At 37.4% G+C, this 25951-nt stretch overlaps 1 protein-coding gene across 2 annotated transcripts; it reads right to left on the bottom strand.

The window, feature by feature from the left end:
- Positions 1–468: 468 nt before the first annotated feature.
- On the bottom strand, positions 469–24414 carry TMEM62 (transmembrane protein 62). 2 transcript variants are annotated; one of them, XM_040492445.1, is made up of 10 exons: positions 23972–24414; positions 23606–23717; positions 22335–22472; positions 19277–19322; positions 14992–15133; positions 12048–12172; positions 11780–11902; positions 9030–9185; positions 5900–6059; positions 469–925 (listed from the first exon to the last, which is right to left on the bottom strand). In XM_040492445.1, the coding sequence occupies exons 1-10, from the start codon at positions 24149–24151 to the stop codon at positions 665–667; spliced, it is 1443 nt and encodes a 480-aa protein (XP_040348379.1). In that variant the 5' UTR covers positions 24152–24414; the 3' UTR covers positions 469–664. The 2 variants fall into 2 exon arrangements, with proteins under 2 accessions (XP_040348379.1, XP_040348380.1); XM_040492446.1 differs by lacking the exon at positions 23606–23717 and having other exon boundaries at positions 23972–24227.
- Positions 24415–25951: the final 1537 nt, after the last annotated feature.

Genomic DNA, 25951 nt, shown 5'->3' with positions numbered 1-25951 from the left:
TGGGTGTTGTATGGAAACCAATTTGACAATAAATTTCATATATAAATAAAAAAATAAAATAAAATAAAAAAAATTTGTGAAATTATATAAGAAAGTATAAAGAGTAATGTGTCCACTCTTTTATCCAACAATTCACTTCTAGGAATTTATCCCAAAAAACTAATATAGTTTTTAGCTGCAAGCAGCATTTATATAGTAGAGGGAAATATTGGAACCAAATGTCCAACAAGAGGTAAATGGCTAAGTAAAGGTATATTTATGACAAAAAACATCATGTTATAAAATGTAAGTTGATGTCAGAAAATAGTCATAACAAATTCCTTAGTGGAAAAAAAATTAGCAAAAGAGAATAGAAATTACCTTTTTATATTAAAGACTCATATACAAAATTTATATGAGAAAAAAATAGAGTATCATAATGACAAATACAATGGCTATAATAGGTAGTATGATGAGTAATGTGGGCTGATTTTACTTTATTTCTAAATTTTCCAAGTTTTCTACAGTAAGCATATATTATTTATGTAGAAATAAATATTATTTTTAAAAGATCCTTAATCCAATTTTATGCAGTTCCTGTAGTTCCCTTAGTTATCCTGGTTTTATGGTAGTGGTTAGAACCAGGTTCCCAAACAGGTATTAGTTGTCAATGCCTCTGCTTCTTTTAATTCAAATCAACTTTAAAGAATTTTATTCTTCTAGACAAACAACTTAGTTTTATTGATCCATCTTTCTCATTACATGAATATATGACGACTTTGGACCTACCACTAGATTGGACTGAATCTAATCTCAAGTTGAATTTACTTACCACGATGCCATGGTCAGTAAGGAGAATAAATGATGCCAGGGGATCAAATCTGAGATGAATATCCTCTTGAAGAGAAAATATATGGTGAACACTCTTACTTCTCCCAGCAGAATCCTAGTTATAAGGACAGCAGAGAAGTGACTCTTAGGCACATTTAAATATGTATAATGTTCCAAGATTAAGTTTCCAGTAACTTTTGTCAGTTATCTCTGACAAAGCTACATTTTTTCATTTATTTTTGCTTCTTCCTATAAGCACTTTAAATATAACTTATTTTAATGCCTGTAATTCTAGATTTAAATTGGGAATATCAGCATGTACTCACAATGTATTTTCTCTTAAAGAAAAATATGTATTTTCCCTCTGCTCACTGAAAAGGCCTAAAAATAGTAACAACCCCAAAGCAATGATCTAGCTGAGTTAGTGCCCAGATTGTAGTCTCAAAAATAAAATTTCTCACAAGGAAATAGTTGATTCCAGTTCTTTTTCTTTTATTTTTTAAGTTTATTTATTTATTGTGTGTGTGTGTATGTGACATTGGGAGTGCTGGAGAGTGGCAGAGAGAGAGAGGGAGAGAGAATCCCAAGTAGGCTCCTCCCTGTCAGCATAGAGCCAGATGCAGGGCTCGAACTGCTAAACAGTGAGGTCATGACCTGAGCCAAAACCAGGAGTGGAATGCTTCACTGAATGAGCCAACCAGGCACCCCTGATTCCAGTCCTCAAACAAGAAATACACAGGAAGAGTTTAGAATATCTTCATGGCAGAGAGTAAGAAAACTAACAAAGACTACTAGGATTTTATCAAAGGACTTAGTGGTCAACCTGGAGAGGCTCCCACTAACCAAAGGTGGAATAATTTGAGCATTAACAAGAATAAATGCAATGGATTCAAACATACCAGATATATATAAATATATATATTTTTTAAACCTTGAATTCATAATGATGCTGAATGTAAAAGATACTTTTGGTTGCCTTTGGAAGATGCTAGAAAAGCAACTCATTACCTTTAAAACTGGTTTAGAAAAGGGAGGGTGGGGGGAAGAATTTAGAATGTAACCCACCTTTCCCGTATCTTTTCTTTAGGGACTTCTAGATCTTTTCTTTAGGGAACCATTCAAATTAATACTAATTTTACAAGGAGTGGCAATTTGAATACCACCATTTTATAACTCTAATGAAATAATGGATCTACATTTCATCTAGACCAAGGCCATCAACAGCTGCTAGAAATCCTTCAGTGAAAAGCTGATTAGGTACCTCATAATGAATGGAGGGAGAAGCCAGCAGTGTGCTCAAGCTGGCTTGACAGGTTCACAAAAGCCAACTGTTAAATTTTCAGGAAATTTGCAGGCCAGATGACATGTTAGTAGCTTAAAACCAGCTATGGTAAAAATATTTATACTATGGAAATTGGAATAAATCAGAGAAATATTACAAATCAGGGTTCCTCCTTCATACCTGCCCCAGGCTGGTTGTTAGTTATTTATCAACATACCAGTTGCTGGATAAAGTTAACAACACCTGAATAAAATGGCCAATCTTAACAATACTAAAAGAGAGAAACCAGGTCTCATAGGCTTCTGATAAAAGCATAAAACATCAGGGGTGCCTGGGTGGCTCTGTTGGTTAAGCATCCAACTTCCACTCAGTTCATGATCTCCCGGCCTGCAAGTTTGAGTCCTGTGTTGGGTTCTGTGCTGACAGCTCAGAGCCTAGAGCCTGCTCTGGATTTTGTGTCTCCCTCTCTCTGCCCCACCCCCATTTGTGCACATGCACGCTCTCTCAAAAACAAATAAACGTTAAAAAAAAACTTTTTTAAAAAAGAATAAAACACCAAATGAAGTATTCCTGCCATAAAACAGACTCAAATGTGATCAGCCCCTAAATCTAACTACCAGTTATAGAAACTAGAGGGGATGGAGGAACATGCTGAATGATACATGAATGTAAACAGCCAAAATCTAGAATAGAGGAAACTCTACAGGATGGAAGATCCAGTTTCCAAAGCAAAGAAATTGTAAGGAAAAATAAAAAATAACAAGGAGATAAGAGAGGGGAACCTGTAGATGAAAAAAGAAGTGAAGAGACAAATCAGCTAAATTCAGGATTTGAGTCTTGTCTAAATTCTGCTTTGAACCAACCAAATACAATATATATATTCACATATATATGATTAATTGGGAAAACTGAATACAGGCTGGATAGTTTGATATTAAGGAATTACTATAGATTTTTCAGGTGTGTTATGGTATTATGGTTACATTAAAAAATAATTCTTATCTTTTAGGGACACATGCTGTCATGTTACAGATAGAATACTATCATGGTGTAGGGAGGAGTAAAGTAGGTGGGATATAGATGAAATAAGATTGGTCATGAGTTGATAACTGTTGAAGTCAGCTAATGGATACATGGGAATTCATTATAGTATTATCTCTTGCATATATTTAAAAATTTTCCCATAAAAAAGTTTTAAAATAGCAAAAAGAACTTGCACTCATGTTTATCAAACTTTTATTGCTCAGAATGTTCTTATTTTAAGTTATAAGTTGTTTTAAAGCCCAAGTTTTCTTTAATTTAGAGATTTCTGGAGTCTATTCTTTCAGTTGGCAAAGTAGGCACAATAATCTAAACTTCTGATTCTCAAACTTTAGTGCACATTGGAATCACCTGGATGGACTGTTGAAACAGATTGTTGGGTCCCATGTCCAGAATTTGATTCAGAGGTTTGGTATGGGACATGAGAGTTTTTTCTTTTCTTTTCTTTTCTTTTCTTTTCTTTTCTTTTCTTTTCTTTCTTTTCTTTTCTTTTCTTTTTTTTAATTTTTCACATTTACTTATTTTTGAGAGAGAGAGACAGAGTGCAAGCAGGGGAGGGGCAGAGAGAGAGGGAGACACAGAATCTGAAGCAGGCTCCAAGCTCTGAGTTGTCAGCACAGAGCATGACACAGGCTGAACCCACAAACTGTTAGATCATGACCCGAGCGGAAGTCAGACGCTTAACCAACTGAGCCACCCAGGCGCCCAGGGAGTTTACATTTCTAACAAGTTCCTAGGTGGTGCTGATGCTACTAATTCAGGAACCACACTAAGAAGTGATCTAAAGGTCTAATCGCTACTAGGCTAATCTTTTAACTAATCTATAACAGATCAGTGGTTTCCTGGAAATGAGGGTAGAAGGAAGACAGCTGCAAAAGAACACAAGAAAACTTCTGAGGGTGATATATTGTATTGATTGTAGTAATGGTCAAGGAAGTCACCAAATTATACTCTTTAAATATATAGAGTTTTTTTGCATATGAATTATACCTCAATAATATAAGAAATGTTAAAGATATAAAATGTATATTTAATTTCATATTTTTACTAAGGATTTAACTAAGCAACCAGAAATGTTTCAGGGAACATGAGCAATGTTTTTTTCCTCAAAAAACTATAGAAGCTGGGGTTCTGAGGCAATCCAAGGATTAGGGGATTCTTCACTCCTACATTGAGGTCTTCTATGGCCACTCCTACTTCTCTTGCCTAATTGTAAAGACAGGGAATAATTTATTCTAGGTACACTTGAACCTTCAGGTTTTCTTTAAATGATCCAGCTTCTAGTAGGAAGGACATTAAGAGTTCATCCCAGGAGCACCTAGATGGCTCAGTCAGTTAAGCATCTGACTCTTGATTTCAGCTCAGGTCATGATATCACAATTCGTGAGATGGAGCCCTGTGCCCAGCTACATGCTGACAGTGCTGAACCTGCTTGGGGTTTCCTCTCTCTGCCCTTCCCCTGCTCGCTCTCTCTCTCTCTCTCTCAAAATAAATTTTTCAAAAACTTAAAAAAAAAAAAAAAAAAAAAAGAGTTCATCCCAGCCATCAGTCCCTTCCACATTCTCCCTATGAGTTTCTTCTTCCTCCTAAGCACAACACTTCAAAGATGGGTGGCATTGCAAAGTGCCTTTTCTTGTTTTACTCCTCTATGAATTGGGGATAAAACTACCTACCATATAGGATTGCTATATGGATTAAGTAAAAAACTCCAAGTGTCCAGCATCTCCTTAAAAGAGCTCAGTAAATAGCTCCTCCCTATTCAAAATCCTTCTCTGCTACACACACAAAAGATAATGAAAAGGGGAGCCTGGGTAGCTCAGTCAGTTAAGCATCTGATTTCGGCTCAGATCAATGATCTCACAGTTTGTGAATTTGAGACCTGCATCGGGCTCTGTGCTGACAGCTCAGAGCCTAGAGCCTGCTTCAGATTCTGTGTCTCCCTCTCTCTGTGCCGCTCCACTCTCAAAAATAAGTAAACGTTAAAAATTTTTTTAAAAAAGATAATGAAAATAATTACATGTGTTTCCTGAAGGATTACATGGTAATCTTCAAACTAACACTTAACATTAGAGATGAAATAGTTAAAAACTGTCATCAAATCATGAAATTGTAGGATTTTTTTTTCAGACACTAATTCCTAAGCACAGTCTATCCCCTCAAGAATTTCACAGTGTTGATGAAAAAAAAAAGTGATCTTTTTTTGGTAATTGTGACCACTTCCTACTCTGGCAGGTGCTGGTGAATTAAATGCCCCCTAGCTGAATTGGAATAGACATAGGCAGACTGTTACTACATATACTATCAGTGTATACTCCCCAAATAAACAAAAAAATTCTCTGATGCCTTGAAAATCCTCTATCCTAGAGCTTTCAAAACAGTGACAAATTTTCCTGTACTTGGAGACAGCAAGCAAATGCATGGATACATAAATCCGTGTTTTCCGACTTACTCTATTATCTTTGGGTATGTTGGGGAATTTGCTCCCATTACCAAAAGACTCTGGCCAAAGTTGAAAAGAATGGTTTCCTGTGGTTCAGAAATGGGGAGACTATGGCCAGGAGCTGCACAATGATGAGTCCATTTTTTTGTCTAACAGAATTATTCCTGAGTGCCCATTTTCAGAATACACTAAATCTAGTGTATTCAAATTTTTAATTAACTTAGTTTCATCTCTATCAATTGACTGGGGGAAAAAAAACCCACATCAGAGTTTAGTGTGGTTGCAGCCAAATCATTTATATAGTAAGTTGAAAATTACTAACTTACCTGGACAATTACTTCTATGTTATGTGTCCCATTACTGTAGTTTCTTGGGTTCCACTTCAGTATGAAAATAGGACCAGACAAATGAATAGCTTGCCCTAAATGAATTCCATCAATCTTAACTGTGACAGAAGTAATGGAGGATAAGGAAAAGGCCAAGACTCTAAAATGAGAAAATACATAAGCATGTGGTTTTAGAGACTTATCACTATACTTAGAAAGGAGAATAACCCTATTATAACCTGAAATTATATAAATGTAGGCAGAACCATCACACTGTATAACCATTCGTATGACTGCTAGTCCCAAGATCTAGTGGCTTTCTGAATCATGGCTCCTGGAGTTGTATAACTAAGCAAACCTGAGTTGGTGAGAAGCTAGAAACTACTCTTGTATTTTTTAGAAAGGAAAATCAATTTTCTTTTGACAAATAAATCTGCAGTAGATCCCAAGTTCTTTCTGAATAAACTGCTTGAAGTCCTGGTTTTTCATATAGGAAAAGAATATTGGTTAGACATCTCAATTTGTTAATCTAATGTTAATCCTACATTCACTCATTTGATTCCCAGTGTTATCTGCCCAAAGGAAACAATGTCATAAACAGAGCTAAGGCTACCAGGCCCTTTCAGAGAATATGATGTCTAAATCAGATGTCCAACTCCTATCCAAAAAACCTGACTGAGAGATATAGATTTCACTTCACTACTGACCAAAAATCAATCTATCAATCAGCTTGATACCATTTTTTCCAGATTAATTAGTACATCTTTTAAAAGTACAATATCCAAAAATGATAAGAGTGCTGTGAAACTGGAACTCATATTGCCTGGTAACATTATAAATTAGTATCTGTTTTAAAAAGTAATTGGGTACCTTATGCACTGCTGGTGGGAATGTAAAATGGTACAGCCGCTATGGAAAACTGTATGGTGGTTCCTCAAAAAATTAAACATATAATTACCATGAGATCCAGCAATTCCATGTCTAGATATATTCCCAAAAGAAATGAAAGCAGGGATTTGACAGAGTATAGCCCTGTTCATAGTAGCATTATTCACAACAGGCAAAAGGTGAAAGCGTAAGTGTCTATCAACAGATGAATAAACAAAATGTGATATATACACACAATGGAACATTAGCCTTAAAAAGCAAAAAAAATTCTGACACACTCTACAAGAGGGAGGAACCCTTAGGGCATTATGTTAAAGAAGCCAGTCACAAAAGGACAAATACTGTATGAGTCCCCTTAAATGAGGTTCCTAGAGTTGTCAAATTCATAGAGACAGACAGTAGAACGGTGACTTCCACGAGCTGGGGAAAGGGGGAAATAGGGAGTTATTGCTGGATGGGTACAGAGTTTCAGTTTTGGAAGAGAAAAGTTCTGATGATGAATGGTGGTGATAGTTGTACAATATCAATGTACTTAATGCCATTGAACTGTATACCTAAAAACCAGTAAAATGGTAAATTTTATGTTACATATATTTTGCTGCATTTTTTAAAAAAGAGTAATGATTTTAGGGGTGCCTGGGTGGCGCAGTCGGTTAAGTGTCCGACTTCAGCCAGGTCACGATCTCGCGGTCCGTGAGTTCCAGCCCTGCGTCAGGCTCTGGGCTGATGGCTCAGAGCCTGGAGCCTGTTTCCGATTCTGTGTCTCGCTCTCTCTCTGCCCCTCCCCCATTCATGCTCTGTCTGTCTCTGTCCCCAAAAAATAAATAAACGTTGAAAAAAAATATATAAAAAAAAAAAATAATAATGATTTTAGTTGCCAAAAAAAAAAAGTAATTGAATAGTGTTTATCAATAGTCTTAAGGGAATTCATATTTTCACCTAGAATTCCACTTCTAGAACTTTAGCTAAAGAAATTATTCAAATGAGTGTTGCCTGGGTGCCTCAGTTAAGTGTCTGAATCTTGGTTTCGGTTCAGGTCATGATCTCATGGTTCATGAGTTCAAGCCCTGTGTCGGGGTCTGTGTTGACAGCATGGAGCCTGTTTGGGATTCTCTGTCTCCGTCTCTCTCTCTGCCCCTCCCCTGCTTCCACGCCTTCTTGTGCCCGCGCGCTCGCTCGCTCTCTCTCTCTCTCTCTCTCTCTCTCTCTCAAAAATAAACAAATAGGGGCGCCTGGGTGGCTCAGTCGGTTGAGCGACCGACTTTGGCTCAGGTCATGATCTCACGGTTTGTGAGTTCGAGCCCTGCGTCGGGCTCTGTGCTGCCAGCTCAGAGCCTGGAGCCTGCTTCTGATTCCGTGTCTCCCTCTCTCTCTGACCCTCCCCACTCATGCTCTGTCTCTCTCTGCCTCAGAAGTAAATAAACATTAAAAAAAATAATAAAAATTAAAAAAAATAAACAAATAAACATTAAAAAAAAGAAATTATTCAAATGAAGAAAAGAACCTACACACATCAGATGCTCATTCCCAAATTAGAAAAAAACATAAAGGTTCATCAATAAGAGATGAAAATAGTTAGATAAATTGTGGTACATTCTCTCTCTTGAAAGAAAAAAAGTAGGAATTAGAACAGACTGTGCCCTACTATTACAATGATGGAAAAACATGCCTCGAAGAACATGCCTGAGAAGAACTCAGAAATGTTAATAACAGCTCTATTTGGAGGGAAGGGGAGGGAAATATGATTACAGAAATGTAAAATGCGAAAATGAAATACACAAAAATTATAGTGGTAGGATTGTGGGTTTCTGGATTTTTTAAAAACTTTCAGCAGCTTAGGGGCATCTGGGTGGCAAGGTTGGTTACGGGTCCAACTCTTGATTTTGGCTCAGGTCATGATCTCATGGTTCACGGGTTCAAGCCCTGCATCGGGCTCTGCCCTGAGAGCATGGAGCCCGCCTGGGGTTCTGTTTCCCTCTCTCTTTCTGCCCCTTTCCCACTTGCTTTCTATCTCTCAAAATAAATAAAAGTAAACTTAAAATTTTTTTTTCAGCAGCTTCAAAAATTATATATATTTTAACTGAATGGGAATTAAACAGTAAACATTTTCTTTATAAAATGTTTACACTGTTGAGAAAAATAAAATGGGGCATCTCAGAGCTTTTACATAGGATTATAGTTGCACTCACTTATTCTCCATTAATATCAAACTGAAAGTAAATTCTGAAAAATTGCTACATACCTGATGTGTGTTGAATGAAGGAGTCTTTCTAGTGGTTCATGTGTAGCACAACTATATAGGAGTGACTTAGGATTAGTGATAAGAACCACAGGCCAGTCGCCAAAGATCAAATCTGCAAAGCTAAAGAGGTCATGATCAAAGGCAAAGATCCGGTACCTAGAGACCAGAAGACAAAAAGTAATTTAGTCACTTCATATTATAAGAGGGCATGAAGGTTATACACAAAACAAATGTAAAAATATAAAACTATACTTTGAGATCATGAATTTGAATGCAAAGTAAATTAACACTGTGTTTCTGTCCTTCTTCCCTTGCCCTGACCACTTTATACTTCATATTAGTCACAAATGGGATCTGATTGAAGAATTGAATTTAACTGTGCCTTAGAACAATGCCTTGTACATAACATGCACTCTTTCATTTTTAAGTAAATGCTTGTTAAATTAATTCATCTGATTTCTATACTTTAAGACTGTTTTGAACCTAAGACATCATCATAAGCTAATACTTGATATTCTTCATCTCTTCAAAAATGCTAATATTAACACAAACACAACTAGAAATGCTTCAATCTTCTTTTAAACCTTTATTTCTATAATTTCAAGGAAATTTAACTGAAGTTGTTTTGGTTTTCTGAATGCATGGTGAAAGGTATAAATATTCATTAAAGAATAGCCAAAATTTTATATTTTGTACTTTTAAAACTGAGAAGAGAAATGATTAACTATGGCAGAAACAATAGTGCTCACCAAATACTCCACGTGCTCCCCTGCATTTCCCAGTCTCCCTGGTATTAGGTTGGGACCATGTGACTAGTTCTGGTCAATGGGCTGTGAACAGAAGTGACATGTATCACACTTCTGGTCCAAAGTACTTTAAGAGTGGGTCTGAATTCTCCATACTCTCTTCCCTGCACTGGAACTGAGATATTGAGATAGTGGCATTATAAGACAGATGAAGTCTGAATCTTTGAGTCACCCCACGGAAGAGAAATGCCTTGACTCATACCAGATTTACATAAATGAAAAAATAACATCTGTTGTTATGTAAAGCCACTGATATTGTCTAGATTTATTTGTATCCATAACAAAGCCTAGCCTAATATTACTAACATACTTTTAAAAACTCTTCTATTGTACTAATACACTTAAAATGTTAAGGCAGGTATAGGTTAGGTCCTTTAGTAAAACTCCAGATAAAACCCCAGGGTTGGAACACAGGAGAGCAGGTGGGAAGAGAAAGAGAGGAAATGGTTTCATAATATCACTTAACTTGTAACTGTAGTATTTATAAGAAATAAATAAGCTGATCAAGGGTGAGGAAAGCTATCTGGTAAGAGGCAATCCCAGCCCAGCCTACAACCTCACAGTCATGAATAGACAGGCCTTAACTCACAGTAATTACAGTTGCCAAATAATTACAGGCTTCAAGCATAGCTCTTAGACAGTTTCTAGTGGAGCCAAGTGAAATGAATAAGTACCTTCCAAGATGTAAAGCTATCTTTTCATTAATGGAAGTAGTTAAAAATAGAAAGATAACATATTCAGCTCAACAAATATTTATTTAGTGCCTAATATCTTCAGAGAACTGAGTTTGAATAAATTAAACAGCAACTGATAATAGTTAAACAATGAGATGATATTCATCTACATTTAAACTATTGTACTTAGTTATTCTCAAAATATATAGTCAGTTCTTTTCTTTTTTTTTTTTTTTAATTTTTTTTTTTTTCAACGTTTATTTATTTTTGGGACAGAGAGAGACAGAGCATGAACGGGGGAGGGGCAGAGAGAGAGGGAGACACAGAATCGGAAACAGGCTCCAGGCTCTGAGCCATCAGCACAGAGCCCGACGCGGGGCTCGAACTCACGGACCATGAGATCGTGACCTGGCTGAAGTCGGACGCTTAACCGACTGCGCCACCCAGGCGCCCCTAGTCAGTTCTTTTCTATATACACTTAACTATACTATATGCTTTTGATAAACAAGTTATGTTTTCTCAAAGAAAGACTTTTATCTTTATAAAACCAACTATCATGTATCTGAAGAACTTATATCACTAACATCTTATAGTAATAACTAGAAAAGGTAGATATAAAATTCAGAAGGAAAAGTGTTACATTTTCAGTTCTAGTCTTTCTCAAAGTGTGGTCCAAAGAGCTCCTGGTGGGCTTTAAAAAAATTCAGTTTCTTGCAGTTCTAGACCAACACAAATTCTCTACAGATAGGGCCTCAAAATTTTAATTTTTAATAAGCTTCTCCATAATCCTTGAGCACACAAGAGTTTGAGAACTATTTCTTAATGGATGCATCTTAAAAACCCAATGTAACATAGTGATGGCAAGCATAACTGTTGCAACAAGGTTTTTGCATATCAACATACATAATATATATATTACTTTAAAAATTTAGAGCTATCAGGGTGTCAGGGTAGCTCAGTGGGTTGGGCATCCAGCTCTTGGTTTTGGCTCGGGGCATGGTCTCAAGGTTCGTGGGTTGCTGAGAGCACAAAGCCTGCTTGGGATTCTGACTGACTCTCTCTCTCTCTCTCTCCCCCTCCCCCATGCATGTGCACTCTCTCCCTCTCCAAATAAATAAATAAGCATTAAAAAAAACAAAACAAAAACAAAACTTAGAACTATCACAAGTTTTTCCTTAACTGGGATCACCCATGACAGCAATAAGAAACCTATCATTGCTTTATCAAGACTTACATGTGTAAGGTTTATTTTGTGGGGTAGTTCCCTTACCTTCTGTTATCCTTCCAGTCTCCCACCTCAAGTTCCAAAGTGCCCTGGAGGTGACGAGTGTGCAAAACAGGCATCAGTCCGCCTAGTGTATGGAGGTGCCCACACAAATACGCTGTAGCTGAACTAACCAATGAAAAATAAATGGAATAAATGAGCAGATAACTTGTGATGCCAAACTAATAAAAAGACCTCTTCAGGAAAGCAAGATGGGTTGAGTAACGTAAAAGAATTACAAATAATTAATTTTGATTTTGGAAGCCTGCCTCACCTCATTATTGACCGAATTCCTGGTGATGGAGAAAGGATAGTGGATGTTGTATAGTGTCCGAACCAAATACTGTGGTTGCTCCGACTACTTTCCTTAACGAGTAATAGAAGTTCCTCCATCCGTTTCTGAAATGGGAGAAAAACAGAAGGATCTTTAATTAGGGCTCAGGCTGAAATGTATACATTAAGCATCTCCCTTGGAGTTTTATAAGTATGTCTAGGGCTTAAACCCTACTAATTAATGACCTGTATGGTCCTGTTTTAAACTGTTTTCACATACATTATAATTCATTTGGTCCTAAAAATACATCTATGCTAGGTGCCTGGGTGGCCCAGTCAGTTAAGGGTTCAACTCTTGATTTCAGCTCAGGTCACGATCTCACGGTTCGTGAGTTTGAGCCTTGCATGGGCCCCATGCTGACAGCATGAGGCCTGCTTGGGATTCTCTCTCTCCATCTCTCTCTGCCCCTTCCCTGCTCTCATGCACACATGAGTGCACTCTCTCTCTCTCAAAATAAATAAATAAACATTAAAAAAAAAACAACTCTATGCTAAGTAGGGCAGGTGTTATCCCCATTTGATGGATAAGGAAATTGAGAAGAATAATCTTTAAATTACATAAGTTTCTTTCTTTTTTATGATAAATTTCTTTATAGAAATAAAAAAGAACCTCTAATCTTTCAGCCCTGTATACTACATTGCAATTAATAAGGAGGATCTTGAGGGGGCACCTGGGTGGCTTAGTCGGTTGAATGTCTGACTCTTGATTTCGGTTCAGGTCATAACCTCACAGTTCGTGGGAAAAAGCCCTGTGTTGGGCTCCATGCTGACAATGAAGAGCATGATTGGGATTCTCTCACTCTCTCTGCTCCTCCCCAGCTTGAGTGCTTGTTCTCTCTCTCTCTCTCTCTCTCTCTCTCTCAAAAATAAAATCAATAAACTTAAAAAAAAAAACAAAAGAGGATCTTGAAACTAAACTTCTAAAATAAGATGTACATATGTCCACAAAAAGCCTTATACCTAAATGTTCAAAACGGTTCTACTCAGGATAGCCAAAATCTAGAAACCATCAGTATATCCAAACAACAGAGTGCTATGCAGCAACAAGAAAAGAACTATTCGAACACACGATAGTATGGATGAGTCTCAAAAACATTATACTGAGCAAAAGAAGCTAGACACAAGAGTAATACTGTATGATTTCATTTACATAAAATTCTAGGGGCGCCTGGGTGGCTTAGTTGGTTAAGCATCTGACTTCCACTCAGGTCATGATCTCATGGTTTGTGGGTTCAGCCTGCATCATGCTCTGTGTTCACAGCTCAGAGCCTGGAGCCTGCTTCAAATTGTGTGTCTCCCTCTCTCTCTGCCCCTCCCCTGCTTGCTCTGTCTCTGTCTCTCTCTCTCAAAAATAAACATTATAAGAAAATTTTTAAGAAGATTCAAAAATAAATTCTAGAACAAACAAAACTAATCTATACTGACAGAAAACCAATCAGTGGTTCCCTAGGATTGGGGTGAAGACTGACTATACAACTTCCTGGGATGATAGAAATGTTCTATCTTGATTGTGGTGACAGTTATACAAGTATATACACTTGTCAAAATTCTTCAAACTCTTTAAATGAGTGCATATTATATGTAAATCATCCCTCATCAAGTTTATATCAAATATAATGTGTACATGTATAAATATAAGTGAATGATCTGTAAAGTGCTTACAGCAATGAATTCCTGGGCTGTACCTTCAGGGTTTCTAATTAATAAGTCTCTGCATTTTATAAGACTCCAACTGATTTTCATGCAGACCTGATGTTTGAATATCTTAAAAAAATTAAGGAGTAGGCTTTGATAATTACAAGATAACAAAATATACCTTCATTAAATAAAATGCCTAATAAACGTTGAAAAAAAAATAAATTAAAAAAATAAATAAATAAAATGCCTACTAGAAAACAATGCATTGCACAACATTCTGTTCACTTGATTTCAAGCTCTTCTGAATCCTCATATCACTCTGAATCTCCTTCAGCACTTAGCAAATTCTGCCCTTATTGTAGTTATTTCTGCACTAGTCTTATGCCCCTCTGCTAGATTAAATATTCTGAGATGAAGGACTTGACCTTATCACTTTTGTATTCTTACATATGACCACATTTGTCTTGCATGTGGGCATGTGCTCATTAATGAGTAGACATTTGTTGTACTAAGAAATAATGAGAGGGGCGCCTGGGTGGCTCAGTCGGTTAAGCGGCCGACTTCAGCTCAGGTCATGATCTCGCGGTCCTTGAGTTCGAGCCCCGCGTCGGGCTCTGTGCTGACAGCTCAGAGCCTGGAGCCTGTTTCGGATTCTGTGTCTCCCTCTCTCTGACCCTCCCCTGTTCATGCTCTGTCTCTCCCTGTCTCAAAAATAAATACAGTGTTAAAAAAAAAAAAAAAGAAATAATGAGAGTTTCTCACATGTGATCTTCCAGACACTTTTAATCTAGCAACAGTTTTCATCTAACTTACAAAAAAAAAATACTTTAAAAGAAACTTATTTACTTCAACGGTTGCCCTTCTATTAAAAAAAAATACAGACCATTAGTTAGAAATGGCAACTATGGGGATTTAGGAATATACCATATAGTATAAAAGCTGTATGCCCTACACCTTGCAAAGTGCATGTTGCTCTTAGTACATATTTAATAAATGTGTACTGAATTATATAAAATGTGAGGTACTTCTTTGCCAGATTTTGGGATAGGGATAGCAATGAACAGGATAGCGATGACAGTGCTAAAGTACCCAGTGATTTCTTCTAGCCATACTTGTAATCACAGTAAATGTTTTTTTCAAGAATTTCTTGATTAGAATTTGTTTACCTAGGATAGTTTTAAGAGAGCCACATGTATCCAAGAAAAAAAATAGGTTAGCTACAAAGGGAAGTGAGATTTTTACTGTACCTCATCTAAAATTCCAAAGAAATTATAGGGTCTCTTGGGCCCTGGATTTTGGGTGGCATCCAAAGAGATGAAAGAATAGTTGCCAAAGGGAGTACTGTGGACATAATGGAAAGAGCCATCCCTACGTACGGCAGAATATTTCCTAAAAAATACAAGACAGGAAAGTTTTAATGCAATCACAAAAAGACAGAATGAGTTTAAATTCCTTCCCTTGTATCACACAATATTTTGCCTCCCTTTGAAAAGAAAATTTCCTGGTGAACAGAGAAATACACTAAACTAGATCTGCAATAAACTGATTAAAAGAAATTTTAAAGTTTTTCCCATTGTCTACAAAGATTCAAGCAATCTAATTAATCAATAACCAAACAAAAGGTCATCAAGCAAAGCAGAGAAGTAGGTAGCTATTTTAGGCAGTTAGAAAGAGATCAATTAGAATCCAGCAAAATGGTATTTACCAATCATTGAAAAATTTACTAAGAAGCTACTAAGTACCTAAGAGAATTCTTGGTGTAATGAGATACAAAAGGTGTTTACATCTTGAAACAGGACTACAGAAGCTTAACTCACAATAAAGCCTTGCAAAGATGAAGTCATCAAGCCAGGAGAAAAATGTTAGTTAGGTCTGGGTCAGTAAATCTTTTTCAGTTCCTAAAAATGTATTGGTAACATACACAGGGCACACATTCAGTAATGAAAGTCCTCACTACCTAAGTATCAACAGTGTTCAGGTGTCCATAAGGTTGGAAAGTAAAGAGCAGGGTGAAGGTACAGAGAACAGAAACTCATTAAGATTTGTTGAATAAACATAAAGGAAGGTATAGATTGCATTGGGGACATATTTATATCACTCAAATGTCAAAATATTATAAGAAAATAGGTAAGTGTCTTATATGACACTTTACCTAAAAGCACAAATAGAAAATACAAATAGGCTTCTGAAACAATGTGTTATCAGAAAGCTATATTTAAGCCACAACAGTCATCAAATATATCATAAAATAAATATATTGTCATACATATTATAATTAATAGTCAATTAGTTCTATTGCCTCTCTTCTTGGTATTTTTAAATTTTCTATATTGGGGGTTTTTTCCACACTAAAATTTTTATTTGTATTTTTGCTGCTTAATTTGTTTTCAGAGTTATTCTTTAGGTTCTTATCATCTCACATATGTTGTTTCATTTCCTACATTTCTAACATATTACAATCCAACTATCTAAAAATAAACCCCACTATTTGAAAGCAGAGGTTAAAATATATGATACCTATTAACATTTTCTAAATACTGGATTCTGGCATTCTCTGGGACATTTTTAAAATCAAGATTTAGCTTTAAGAGTTTTTTTTTCCTTCAGGTTGATGTATCTGTAGTGTCTATTTCTCTGGCAAAACGCCATTTATTAAAAATTCAGATAAAGTTTGGGGTGCCTGGGTGATTAAGTCAGTTAAGTGTCCGACTTCAGGTCAGGTCATGATCTCATAGTTCGTGGGTGTGAGCCCCACATCAGGCTCTGTGCTGACAGGTCAGAGCCTGGAGGCTGCTTCAGATTCTGTGTCTCCCTCTCTCTTTGCCCCTCCCCTGCTCATGTTCTGTCTCTGTCTCTCAAAGATAAATAAATGTTAAAAAAACATTCAGATAAAGTTTAGGTGTTTAGAAACAAAAACATAAAGGTAAGAAACTTTCAAGTGACTAAAATCCTCACTCTCCTGATAACAGACCCTAAGTCCTGTTAATTCTTCTTTGAAAATGTTTCTTAGTTCATCTCCATAGTCACCATCAAAGATACAAACAGATAACAGAAAATTTTCATCTCTGACCTTTTCCTGCCTCACATTAACAAAAGAGGACAACTTCATTCTCCAAGTTATGGTGACTCTAATTACATGTTAGTTAACCAATGCTTTTTGACCTACCACCTTCTAGCTGATGTCATAATCATCATATCTATGTACTTTGTTAGATAGGTTTGTCTCCTATCACTTCAGGCCCTTCCATATCATGACGGGACTATTATAGGACTCTCCTGTTTGCTCTATAAAACTCCAATCTCCCTCTTTTTTCCTTATTATCCCTATCTTTTTTCTTTTTTTGCTGTGTGATTGCCCTTTATAAAATATTATTTCATTATGTGACTTGTCTCCTTAGGAATCTGTACTGAATTATGAACCATTACTCAACACATCTAAATTTCTATACTTGTCACTTAAAATCTCCATAAATTGGCCCTAAGCTACCTACCCAATGTCATACCAGTCCTCAAAATGGTCCTTTATTCTGGTGATGCCAGTTTCCCTACTGTCCCTAAAAGCTCATTCTAGCTTTTAAAGCTCTGGGGTTTTACCTAAAATATACCCCCTGGGGAGCCTAAGTGGCTTAGTCGGTTAAGCAACTGACATCGGCTCAGGTCATGATCTCACAGTTTGTGAGTTCAAGCCCTGCATCAGGCTCTGCACTGCCAGGGCAGAGCTTGCTTGGGATTTTCACTCTCTCCTCTCTCTCTGCCCCTCTCCCAGGTGTGCTTTCTCTCTCAAAATAAATAAACTTTTTTAAAAAAAAATGTAAAAAAAAAATATATATATATATTATACACACATACGTATACATACATATACATATATATCCCTTAAAATTTCTTACTTCCCCAAATGCTACCTATCTTTTAAGACTGAATGCACTTTTTACTTCTTTTATAATGTCTTCTCTAACTTGCAACTAGTAGATACATAAGTTCTGGAGATCTAATGCACAGCATAGTAATTATAACCCACAATACTGTATTATAAATTTGGAAGTTACTAAGAGACTTGGGGTGCCTGGGTGGCTCGGTCGGTTAAGTATCCAACTCTTGATTTCGGCTCAGATCATGATCTCACGGGTTTGTGGGATCAAGCCCCACGTCAGGCTCTGTGCTGACAATGTAGAGCCTGCTTGGGATTCTCTCTCTCCTTCTCTCTCTGCCTCTCTGTCAAAATAAATACATAAACTTAAAAAAAAAGTCAATAAGAGACTAGATCTTAATTATTCTTATCACAAAAAAGAAATGATAATTATGTGTTGGTAATCAAATTATTAGCTAACTCTAAGGTAGTCATCATTCCACCATATATAAACGTATCACATAAACATGTTGTACATCTTAAACTTACACAGTGTTATATGTCAATTAAATCTCGGTAATAAAATAAAATGAAGTCTCTTCTATGTCTGCCCTATGCTGACTTCTGCCCTTTCAGATTTCTCATAGTGATTATCACGTGTACCAAATAATCTAGCATTTCATCAGTCATCCCTTCATTGTTCTTTTCTAATTGTTTCCTAAACAATTCTTATCTCCCTTAACTGGACTTCCTTGAAGGTAGAGGCTACATTTTTTAATATTAGTTCTTGTATCTTTCACATTACCCAACTAATGATGGGCTCTCAATAAATTCTCACTACTTGAGTGATTGACATTGTAAGACAAAACTATCAAATACCCTGGAACTGAAAGTGAAATTAAAACTAAAAGAAGCCCAACACATTGAAACTAGAGAACTGGTCTCTAACTTAAACAGCCTTTCACATTCACAGTCTTTTTCACATTCACAGCAGATAAAGAAAATTCTAATATTTCTATGGCATACTGGGACAAAAGGACAGAGCAGCCAGGGTGACCAACGATGCTCCTAGAGGCTAAGAGAATCAGTTTCTCAGTATTCTTAAAATCCACAGTACTCTAGTGACAAACTCTAACCTAAATGACTTCTGAGGTATAGCATGGTGACTAGAGTCAAAAACACTTGTATATTTGAAAGTTGGTGAGAGTAGATTTTTAAAGTTTTTATCACAAGAAAAAAAAGTGTTTTAACTATGCGTAGTGATGGGTGTTAACTAGACTTATCGTGGTTACTATTTCACAATATACACAAACATCAAAATTTTATGTTGTACACCTGAAATGAATATAATGTTATATGTCAGTCATACCTAAGTAAAAAAAACTAAAATTAAAAAAACGACTTCTGCTATGCATCAATGGCAAAAAAAGTTTCTGTGAAATAGTGAAAGTATTTATTAGGCAATAAAAAGCATTAAAGTATATGAAATAAAAGGAATTAAAGAAAGAAAAAGGCTTGGGAGGAAAAAAAAGAATTTAATCTGTCACTGAATACACAAAAATTCTATATTACCAGAGGGTCTTTATATAGAAATTTTGTCACTTAAAAAATGTTTTTACCCATTCATTGACTTGACTGCACCCTCCTTGTACTACCTCATGGTCTTCTGTTCATTACAGTACCTGTAATAATTCTCGACACTCTCCAGACTTGCAATGTTGAATACATCTAATTAAAAGGAAAAAAACAAACATCATCTATATTAAAAAGGAGGATACAAATATGTTAATGACTAAAGCAAAATGGCAATACTTTCAATAACCCTTTAAATGCTAGAATGCCAATAAATTAGCTTGATAATTCTTAAATCTTGATAAAAGAATTCATATTATCTGGAAACTTATTTAAGAGACCTACGATACTAGAGAATAATAAATACTTTGATACTACGTACTATACAGTATAAATCAATTTCAAGTTGTAAGATTGGACTGTTGTTGCTGCTGTTTTAATCCTGTGAAACATGCCTGATACAAAGATCCATGCCAAGTGTTTCTGAACACCAGATCACTTTGCTAACAGAGCCAAAGTCCCTCTCTTCTTAAGTCTCAAAACGATTCAGTAAGAAAAGAGTTATATAATGGTAACGGGTAAGGTGGTCCTAGAACACTTATCTGGAAATAATGATGATTTCATAGAGCTCGACTGCCTGGTTGCAATAACTAAAATTATTTACCTCGGCTTGGAATTCCAAGAATCTACTACATTTCTAATAACTTTAGAGAATAAGTTGTTAAGTCCAATTTAGGACAAAAGAAATATTATTGTGTATGTAATCCTCTTACTAAAAGAACTACACTGTTATAGTTAATCTTAATAAAAAATAGTTTCCTCCTATCTTAACACAGTATATAAACATGTATAAAAACACATACCATAAGCATTTGTGCCTATACAAGTCATATTAGATTATCATGAACTCCAAAGGACAAGTTCTGCTCACAAGATCTAACCACAAGAGTCTGACATTTATTACTTGAAATAAAGTAGCTTGGCCTGAAAAAATGTTTTAAATATGTACAGGCATGCTTTTTATTGCAAAAGAATTTGATCTCTACCACTAATTAGGATTAGGAAAAAAGGGAGATGTAAATACAGATCTTCCTCAATTTACAGACAAATCTACTATAAGTTGGAAATATTTAAGTAGCCATCTGGGTGGCTCAGTTGGTTAAGTATCTGACTTTGGTTCACATCGTGATCTCACGGTTCATGGGTTCGAGCTCCATGTGGGGCTCTAGTGATGACAGCTCAGAGCCTGGAGCCTGCTTCAGATTCTGTGTTTCCCTCTCTCCGCCCCTCCCCTGCTCGTGCTCTGTCTCTCTCTCTCAAAAATAACTTTAAAAAAACATAAAAAAAGAAAAAAGAAAAAATGCATTTAACACACCTAAACTACTGAACAAGAGATTATCCTCACCTACTTTAAACATGCTCAGAATGTTTAAAGGCATTTTATAGGCATTATATAGGCATTATAGGCATTATAATGTTTATAGGCATTAGCCTATAGTTCGGCAAAATCATCTAACACAGTCTGATTTATAATAAAGTGTTGAATAGCTCATGTAACTTATTGAATACTATACTTAGAGTGAAAAATGGAATAGTTGCATGGGCACAGAATGGTTACAAGGTTATTGGCTGTTTAACCTGGTGATCGTGTTCAGCATTACCAGAGTATCATACCGCATATCACTAGCCCAGGAAAAGATAAATATTCAAAATTTGAAGTATAGTTTCTATTGAATGTATATCACTTTCACACCATTGTAAAGTCTGAAAATCATAGGTCTAACCATTTTAAGTTGAACCATGGTTAGTTGGGGCCAAACTTATGGGGTATACCAGAGAAAGTTGTAAGCCAGATATCCCAACATCAATTAATGATTCCTAGTTGTTTGGTAAGAACTATTTATAAAGAGGGCATTTTCTGATCAAACCAATAGCTGTGCATTTCACCAGATAGAATTATCTGTTTCAAATGATAGCTTTAAAAATATATATATAATTAGGTACACAATAGCAATTAATAATCAAATGAAGCGAAGTACTTAACCATAAGGAAGACAACCTTTATAAAACAAACCTACCATTATAACACTTTGCAGAAGAGTTCATTTCCCTACTAACACTATAATAACAATCTAAAAAATGGGAAGGGATTATCTATTTCTCTCCTCATGCATATGGAGATTTATTTGCCTTTTAATTTTTTAATGAATACACAGTAAAATTCATTTACTGTGATGTACAGTTCTTTGGGTTTTGACAAATGCATAGGTGTATCTACTGCCACAATGGAGAACAGTTCCATCACCTCCCAGAATTCTCTCATGATGCCTCTTTGTAGTCAGCCTCTGTCCCAACCCCAACCCTTGGCAACCATAATCTGTTCTCCAGTTTTGCTTTTTCTTGAATGTCATATATATGAAATCACACAGTATGTAGACTTATGGGTGGTAGTTTCCTTCAATCAGCAAAATGTATTTGACTGACTGATTCATTCATTCGTGCATTCATTCATTTATTTCAAGTACCCTCCATGCCCAGTGTGGCTTGGAGGCTACTTCAATATGCCCAATGAACTCGAACTCACTACCCTGAGATCACAAGTCAAATGCTTTACGACTGAACCAGCCAGGTGCCCAAAATGTATGTATTTTTTAAACAACTTCCTGCATAGGTTTTGCTAGAAGCTTTTCTTCATGTAAAGAAGAAAGGGCCATACCAACTTTCCCCTCATAAGCTAAAAGTGACATGTGATGTTTTAAATCACATAATATAGGGGCTCCTGGGTGGCGCAGTCGGTTAAGCATCTGACTTCGGCCAGGTCACGATCTCGCGGTCCGTGGGTTCGAGCCCCGCGTCAGGCTCTGGGCTGATGGCTCAGAGCCTGGAGCCTGTTTCCGATTCTGTGTCTCCCTCGCTCTCTGCCCCTCCCCCGTTCATGCTCTGTCTCTCTCTGTCCCAAAAATAAATTAAAAAGTTGGAAAAAAATAAAAAATAAAAAAATAAAATAAATCACATAATATAGTTGTATTTCAGAGTTGTGGCCTTCAGTCTATCTAAACCTATGTTACAACATTCCCATTTTATACTTTTATAATCTAAATTGGAGAATGTAGGCTCTTGAAGGGGGAAAAAAACTAGTTTTGATTTTATGTGGGTCTTGACTCTTACCATGATTTCCTTTGATATCAAGCCACTTGGTTTTTTCCAAGACCCTTGTCTTCTTCAGAATACCATGGTAAGTTTGCCATTCTACCTCATGCTGCCTGGATCCAAACTGTTCCTTTGTTTTGGCATCAGTGAGATCTCCTGTAGATTTATATAAGACTTGAATCACAATGTAAAATAAGCCCCAGGGGGTTAAAAATTGTTTTTAAGTGCACACTAAAGGAACAAAGACACTTAAAGTACTCAACATGTATAAACATAACAACTTATGAGTCCATCTATGTCCACAGCAAGCCATTTAAAATAAGATTTTCTCAGCAAGGACTTTGTTTCTTCTGGGTTAGCAAGTGCCTGTTTAACCTCCTGTGATATTAGAAATGGGTTCTGAAAAAAAATTATCTTTAAAGAGAGCAATACAAAATGCATCATGAAACTCTGATAAAAATGAAAACTATAAGAAATTCCAACACTCTGGGCAGAAGCCTGATATCTATGACAACCATATTTCCACACCCCAAATCAGGGTATGTAATCTGACCAAGTGTTATTTTTACAGCAAGAAGCAATCTGGAAGATGTGGTTTGGACAATGAAACACCAACATTTCTAGAAAACTAAGTGTACAGTTGAAATTGAGGTTTTCTGTAAAATGAGGACTGATACTCCATCATGTCAGCAGAGGTGTTCCAGTAAGGTGGGTGGGATATGAATCCCCCAGTAGACAAGACAGATGCTTTTTTAGCTTGTCCTTCAACACATTTGGGAGCAGTTAGTCCGGAGAACCCAAGCCACAGAAGTACCAAGATATGAAGAAAAGTGTCCTGAGTCACTTTAAGCCTCAAACAATTGACAACATAAGGTTGACTAACGTTATAAAACAAACAAACAAACAAACAAACTGTAAATGTTAGTTAAAAAAAAAAAAAAGATAACTTCTGATTTGTGGTTAAAGGACTTTCCCGAATCCTCTCTCAAATCCAGAACTACGACGACGACAAACAGGTACAGATATAAGATATAGGAAACGGCACACTAACTGATATCACGAGCCTTGCTTCTGCTTTGAGGGAACCTTGCTACTGCAAAGTTACTTGGATCTTGACTCAGTTACCCACGGCAAAGGTAACCGCAATGTCCCATCTCCTCTACAGAAGGACTCACCGGGGGCTGGGGTTATAGTGTTCCCAACGTCCCCGAAGTGAAAAGCTGCAGCCCAGGCTAGCATTCTACCATTCTGATCACAGAACAACACGACCACACGGCAACCCTCCCTACCTGTTGCCAGGACGAGAGCTGGTTGAATGATGCCAATAGTTTCTGAACAGAACTTCTCTAAGTCTACAGCTCTGCCTGGATCGCGAAACCTGCTCAGGTGAATGTCGGATATCTGCCGAAAGCAGGTATTAAACAGAGATATCTGAGTCAGGAAGAGGAAGCACAGACAGCAGGCGACCCGGCAGCTCTCTGAAGGCGGACGGAAAAGGCAAGGATGCAATGCAATAACGAACCCTCCCAAGGAAGGACAGAGTCCCCAGCCAGAAGTTTGGGGCCGCGGCAGTGACGCCCCCGCGGGAACTGCCCGCGTCTCACCCAGTCGGGCAGGCTCTGCACCCACCCCCCGCCTTGCTCCCGCTGCGTCACCTGCAGACCCCAGAAGATGTTGCTGGCTCCGGGGCCCGGAGCGGGGTGCGGGCTCCGGGGGGCGCGGGGCTGGGGCAGCGGCGAGGGCTGACCAGCCAGGCCATAGTGCTCCAAGAGCACTGCCGCCAGTGCCGCTGCCGCCAGCCCCGTGACCACCTTCATGGCCAGCATTGCGGCCATTCCGCCCGCTCCTGCGCTGCCCTCCTGGTCCCGGGTTCCCCCGGTGCGGCGCCCCCGCGAGCTGCTCTGGCCGCACTTCCGGACTCTATGGTCGCGCGGGGCCTAAGGCTCAGCTTGTCGGCCTCGGCTGCACCTGCGCCTCTCAGCGCAAATGCAGCTCGCCAGCCGCCCGCGTCTCGGGGCAGGGTTTGCAAACCGAATGCCGGGGAAGAAAAGGAAACTGAGACCTCCAGCACCAATCAGGGTTGCCGAGGAGTGGCAGGGAAAGGACCCTGGTCCGGGAGGCGGAAACTAGAGTCCGGGCTCCGCCTTAGTCAATCATTCCTGACCCCAGTGGGTCAGTTTCCTTACCTGTAAAACGGAGTTAATAATGCCTCCCGTGCGTACTTCACAGGTTTGTGAGAATCAAAGTATGTATGAGGACGCCTTTTAAATTACTGTACAAATGTGACAGATGGCTTTCTTTCGGCCCTTACGATTATTAACAACGTGCTTCCATAGGTTTTCAATACATGTAATAAGTATGTTTTGTGATGTTATTTGTACCTAAATCTGATTTCATATACACTTCGCTATATCATATCCCGTTAGAGTGTTATACCTCTCATTTGATAAATTGTAAATACTCCCTATGGGCAGGCACAGGAGAAGAATTAGATTCGGGTCCTGCCCTTGATTTATCTAACCATTCTGTTATTGTTGAACTTTTGGATTGTTTGTTAGGAATGTTCTGAACAAACATTTTTGAATAAACATATCGCTGTTCTGAATAAACATTTTTATACAAATAGCATCTTTTTTAACCCCTCTTTGAGTTATTTTTGGGGGGAATATGTTGCCAATATTGGAGTTATGCCAATTTCAATTTATTACATACTTTCCTGTGTACCTTTGGAAAGCAAGACATTGATATAAGCAGAAAATATAAAGAAACATAAGTGGCTAAAAAACCATGGTTCTTTATCTTAGAAACTTATGTAGGAGACAAAAATACACAAATAAGTTTAATATAAGACCAATATGCCATTTGGCACAAGAGACAACCAGATATAAAAAGCTAGAGAAGGTTAAAACCAGTACAGATCACATCTTTGGAATCAGGAGGAGTTAAATTAAGGAAGTGGCATATAGAGGATGGATAGTATTTGAGTGGCAGAGATTGGGGGTGGGATGAGGAGAAGCACTTTCCACCAGGACCTAACATGAACCAAAGCATTAAGGTGAGAAAATGCAGGACAGCTTGAGGAGACAGTGAGTACTTCAGTCTGGGCTTGGGTATGCATAGAGGAATGGTAGTAATTGGACCAGACCTTTAGTTTGAGCCACATTTTAGAAGGCCTGTATAAATGTTAAGAGTGAAGATAGATCTGACAACAGCTTAGGGAACCGACTGGATAGAGGAGAGCTATGGCAGACAATCCTGTTAGAAGAATATTGGAATAATCTAGTGCTATGATCTGAATGTGTCCTCACAAAGTTTTTATGTTGAAATCTTAATACTCAATGTGATGGTATTTAGAGATAGGATCTGCCCTTGTGAACAGAATTAGTGCCCTTATAAAAGAGACTCTAGAGAGATCCCTCCCCCCTTCCACCATGTGAGGAGATAGTGAGAAGTCAGCAATCTACAACGTGGAGGAGAGCTTTACCAGAATCCAACCATGCTGGCACCTGATCTTAGACATCTAGCCTCCAGAACTGTGAGAAATAAACTTCTGTTTGCAACCCATCATTCTGTGATATTTTGTTTCGGCAGCCCAAATAGACCAAGATTGCAGGTACTGCATAATTATAAAGTCC

This window comes from Herpailurus yagouaroundi, unplaced genomic scaffold, assembly GCF_014898765.1.
Source record: "Herpailurus yagouaroundi ecotype Mexico unplaced genomic scaffold, PumYag 184, whole genome shotgun sequence".
In the NCBI taxonomy this organism is placed as follows: Eukaryota; Metazoa; Chordata; class Mammalia; order Carnivora; family Felidae; genus Herpailurus; species Herpailurus yagouaroundi.
This window is presented reverse-complemented; position numbering and strand designations above follow the sequence as displayed.

Coding starts and splice junctions, on each gene's coding strand:
- TMEM62 (XM_040492445.1), bottom strand. CDS start 24,151: ATGGCCGCAATGCTGGCCATGAAGGTGGTCACGGGGCTGGCGGCAGCG. Junction 19,323..22,334: donor TGATATCAAAGGAAATCATG/GTAAGAGTCAAG, acceptor CCTTTTAATTAG/ATGTATTCAACATTGCAAGT. Junction 15,134..19,276: donor AGTGTCGAGAATTATTACAG/GTACTGTAATGA, acceptor TGTATTTTTTAG/GAAATATTCTGCCGTACGTA.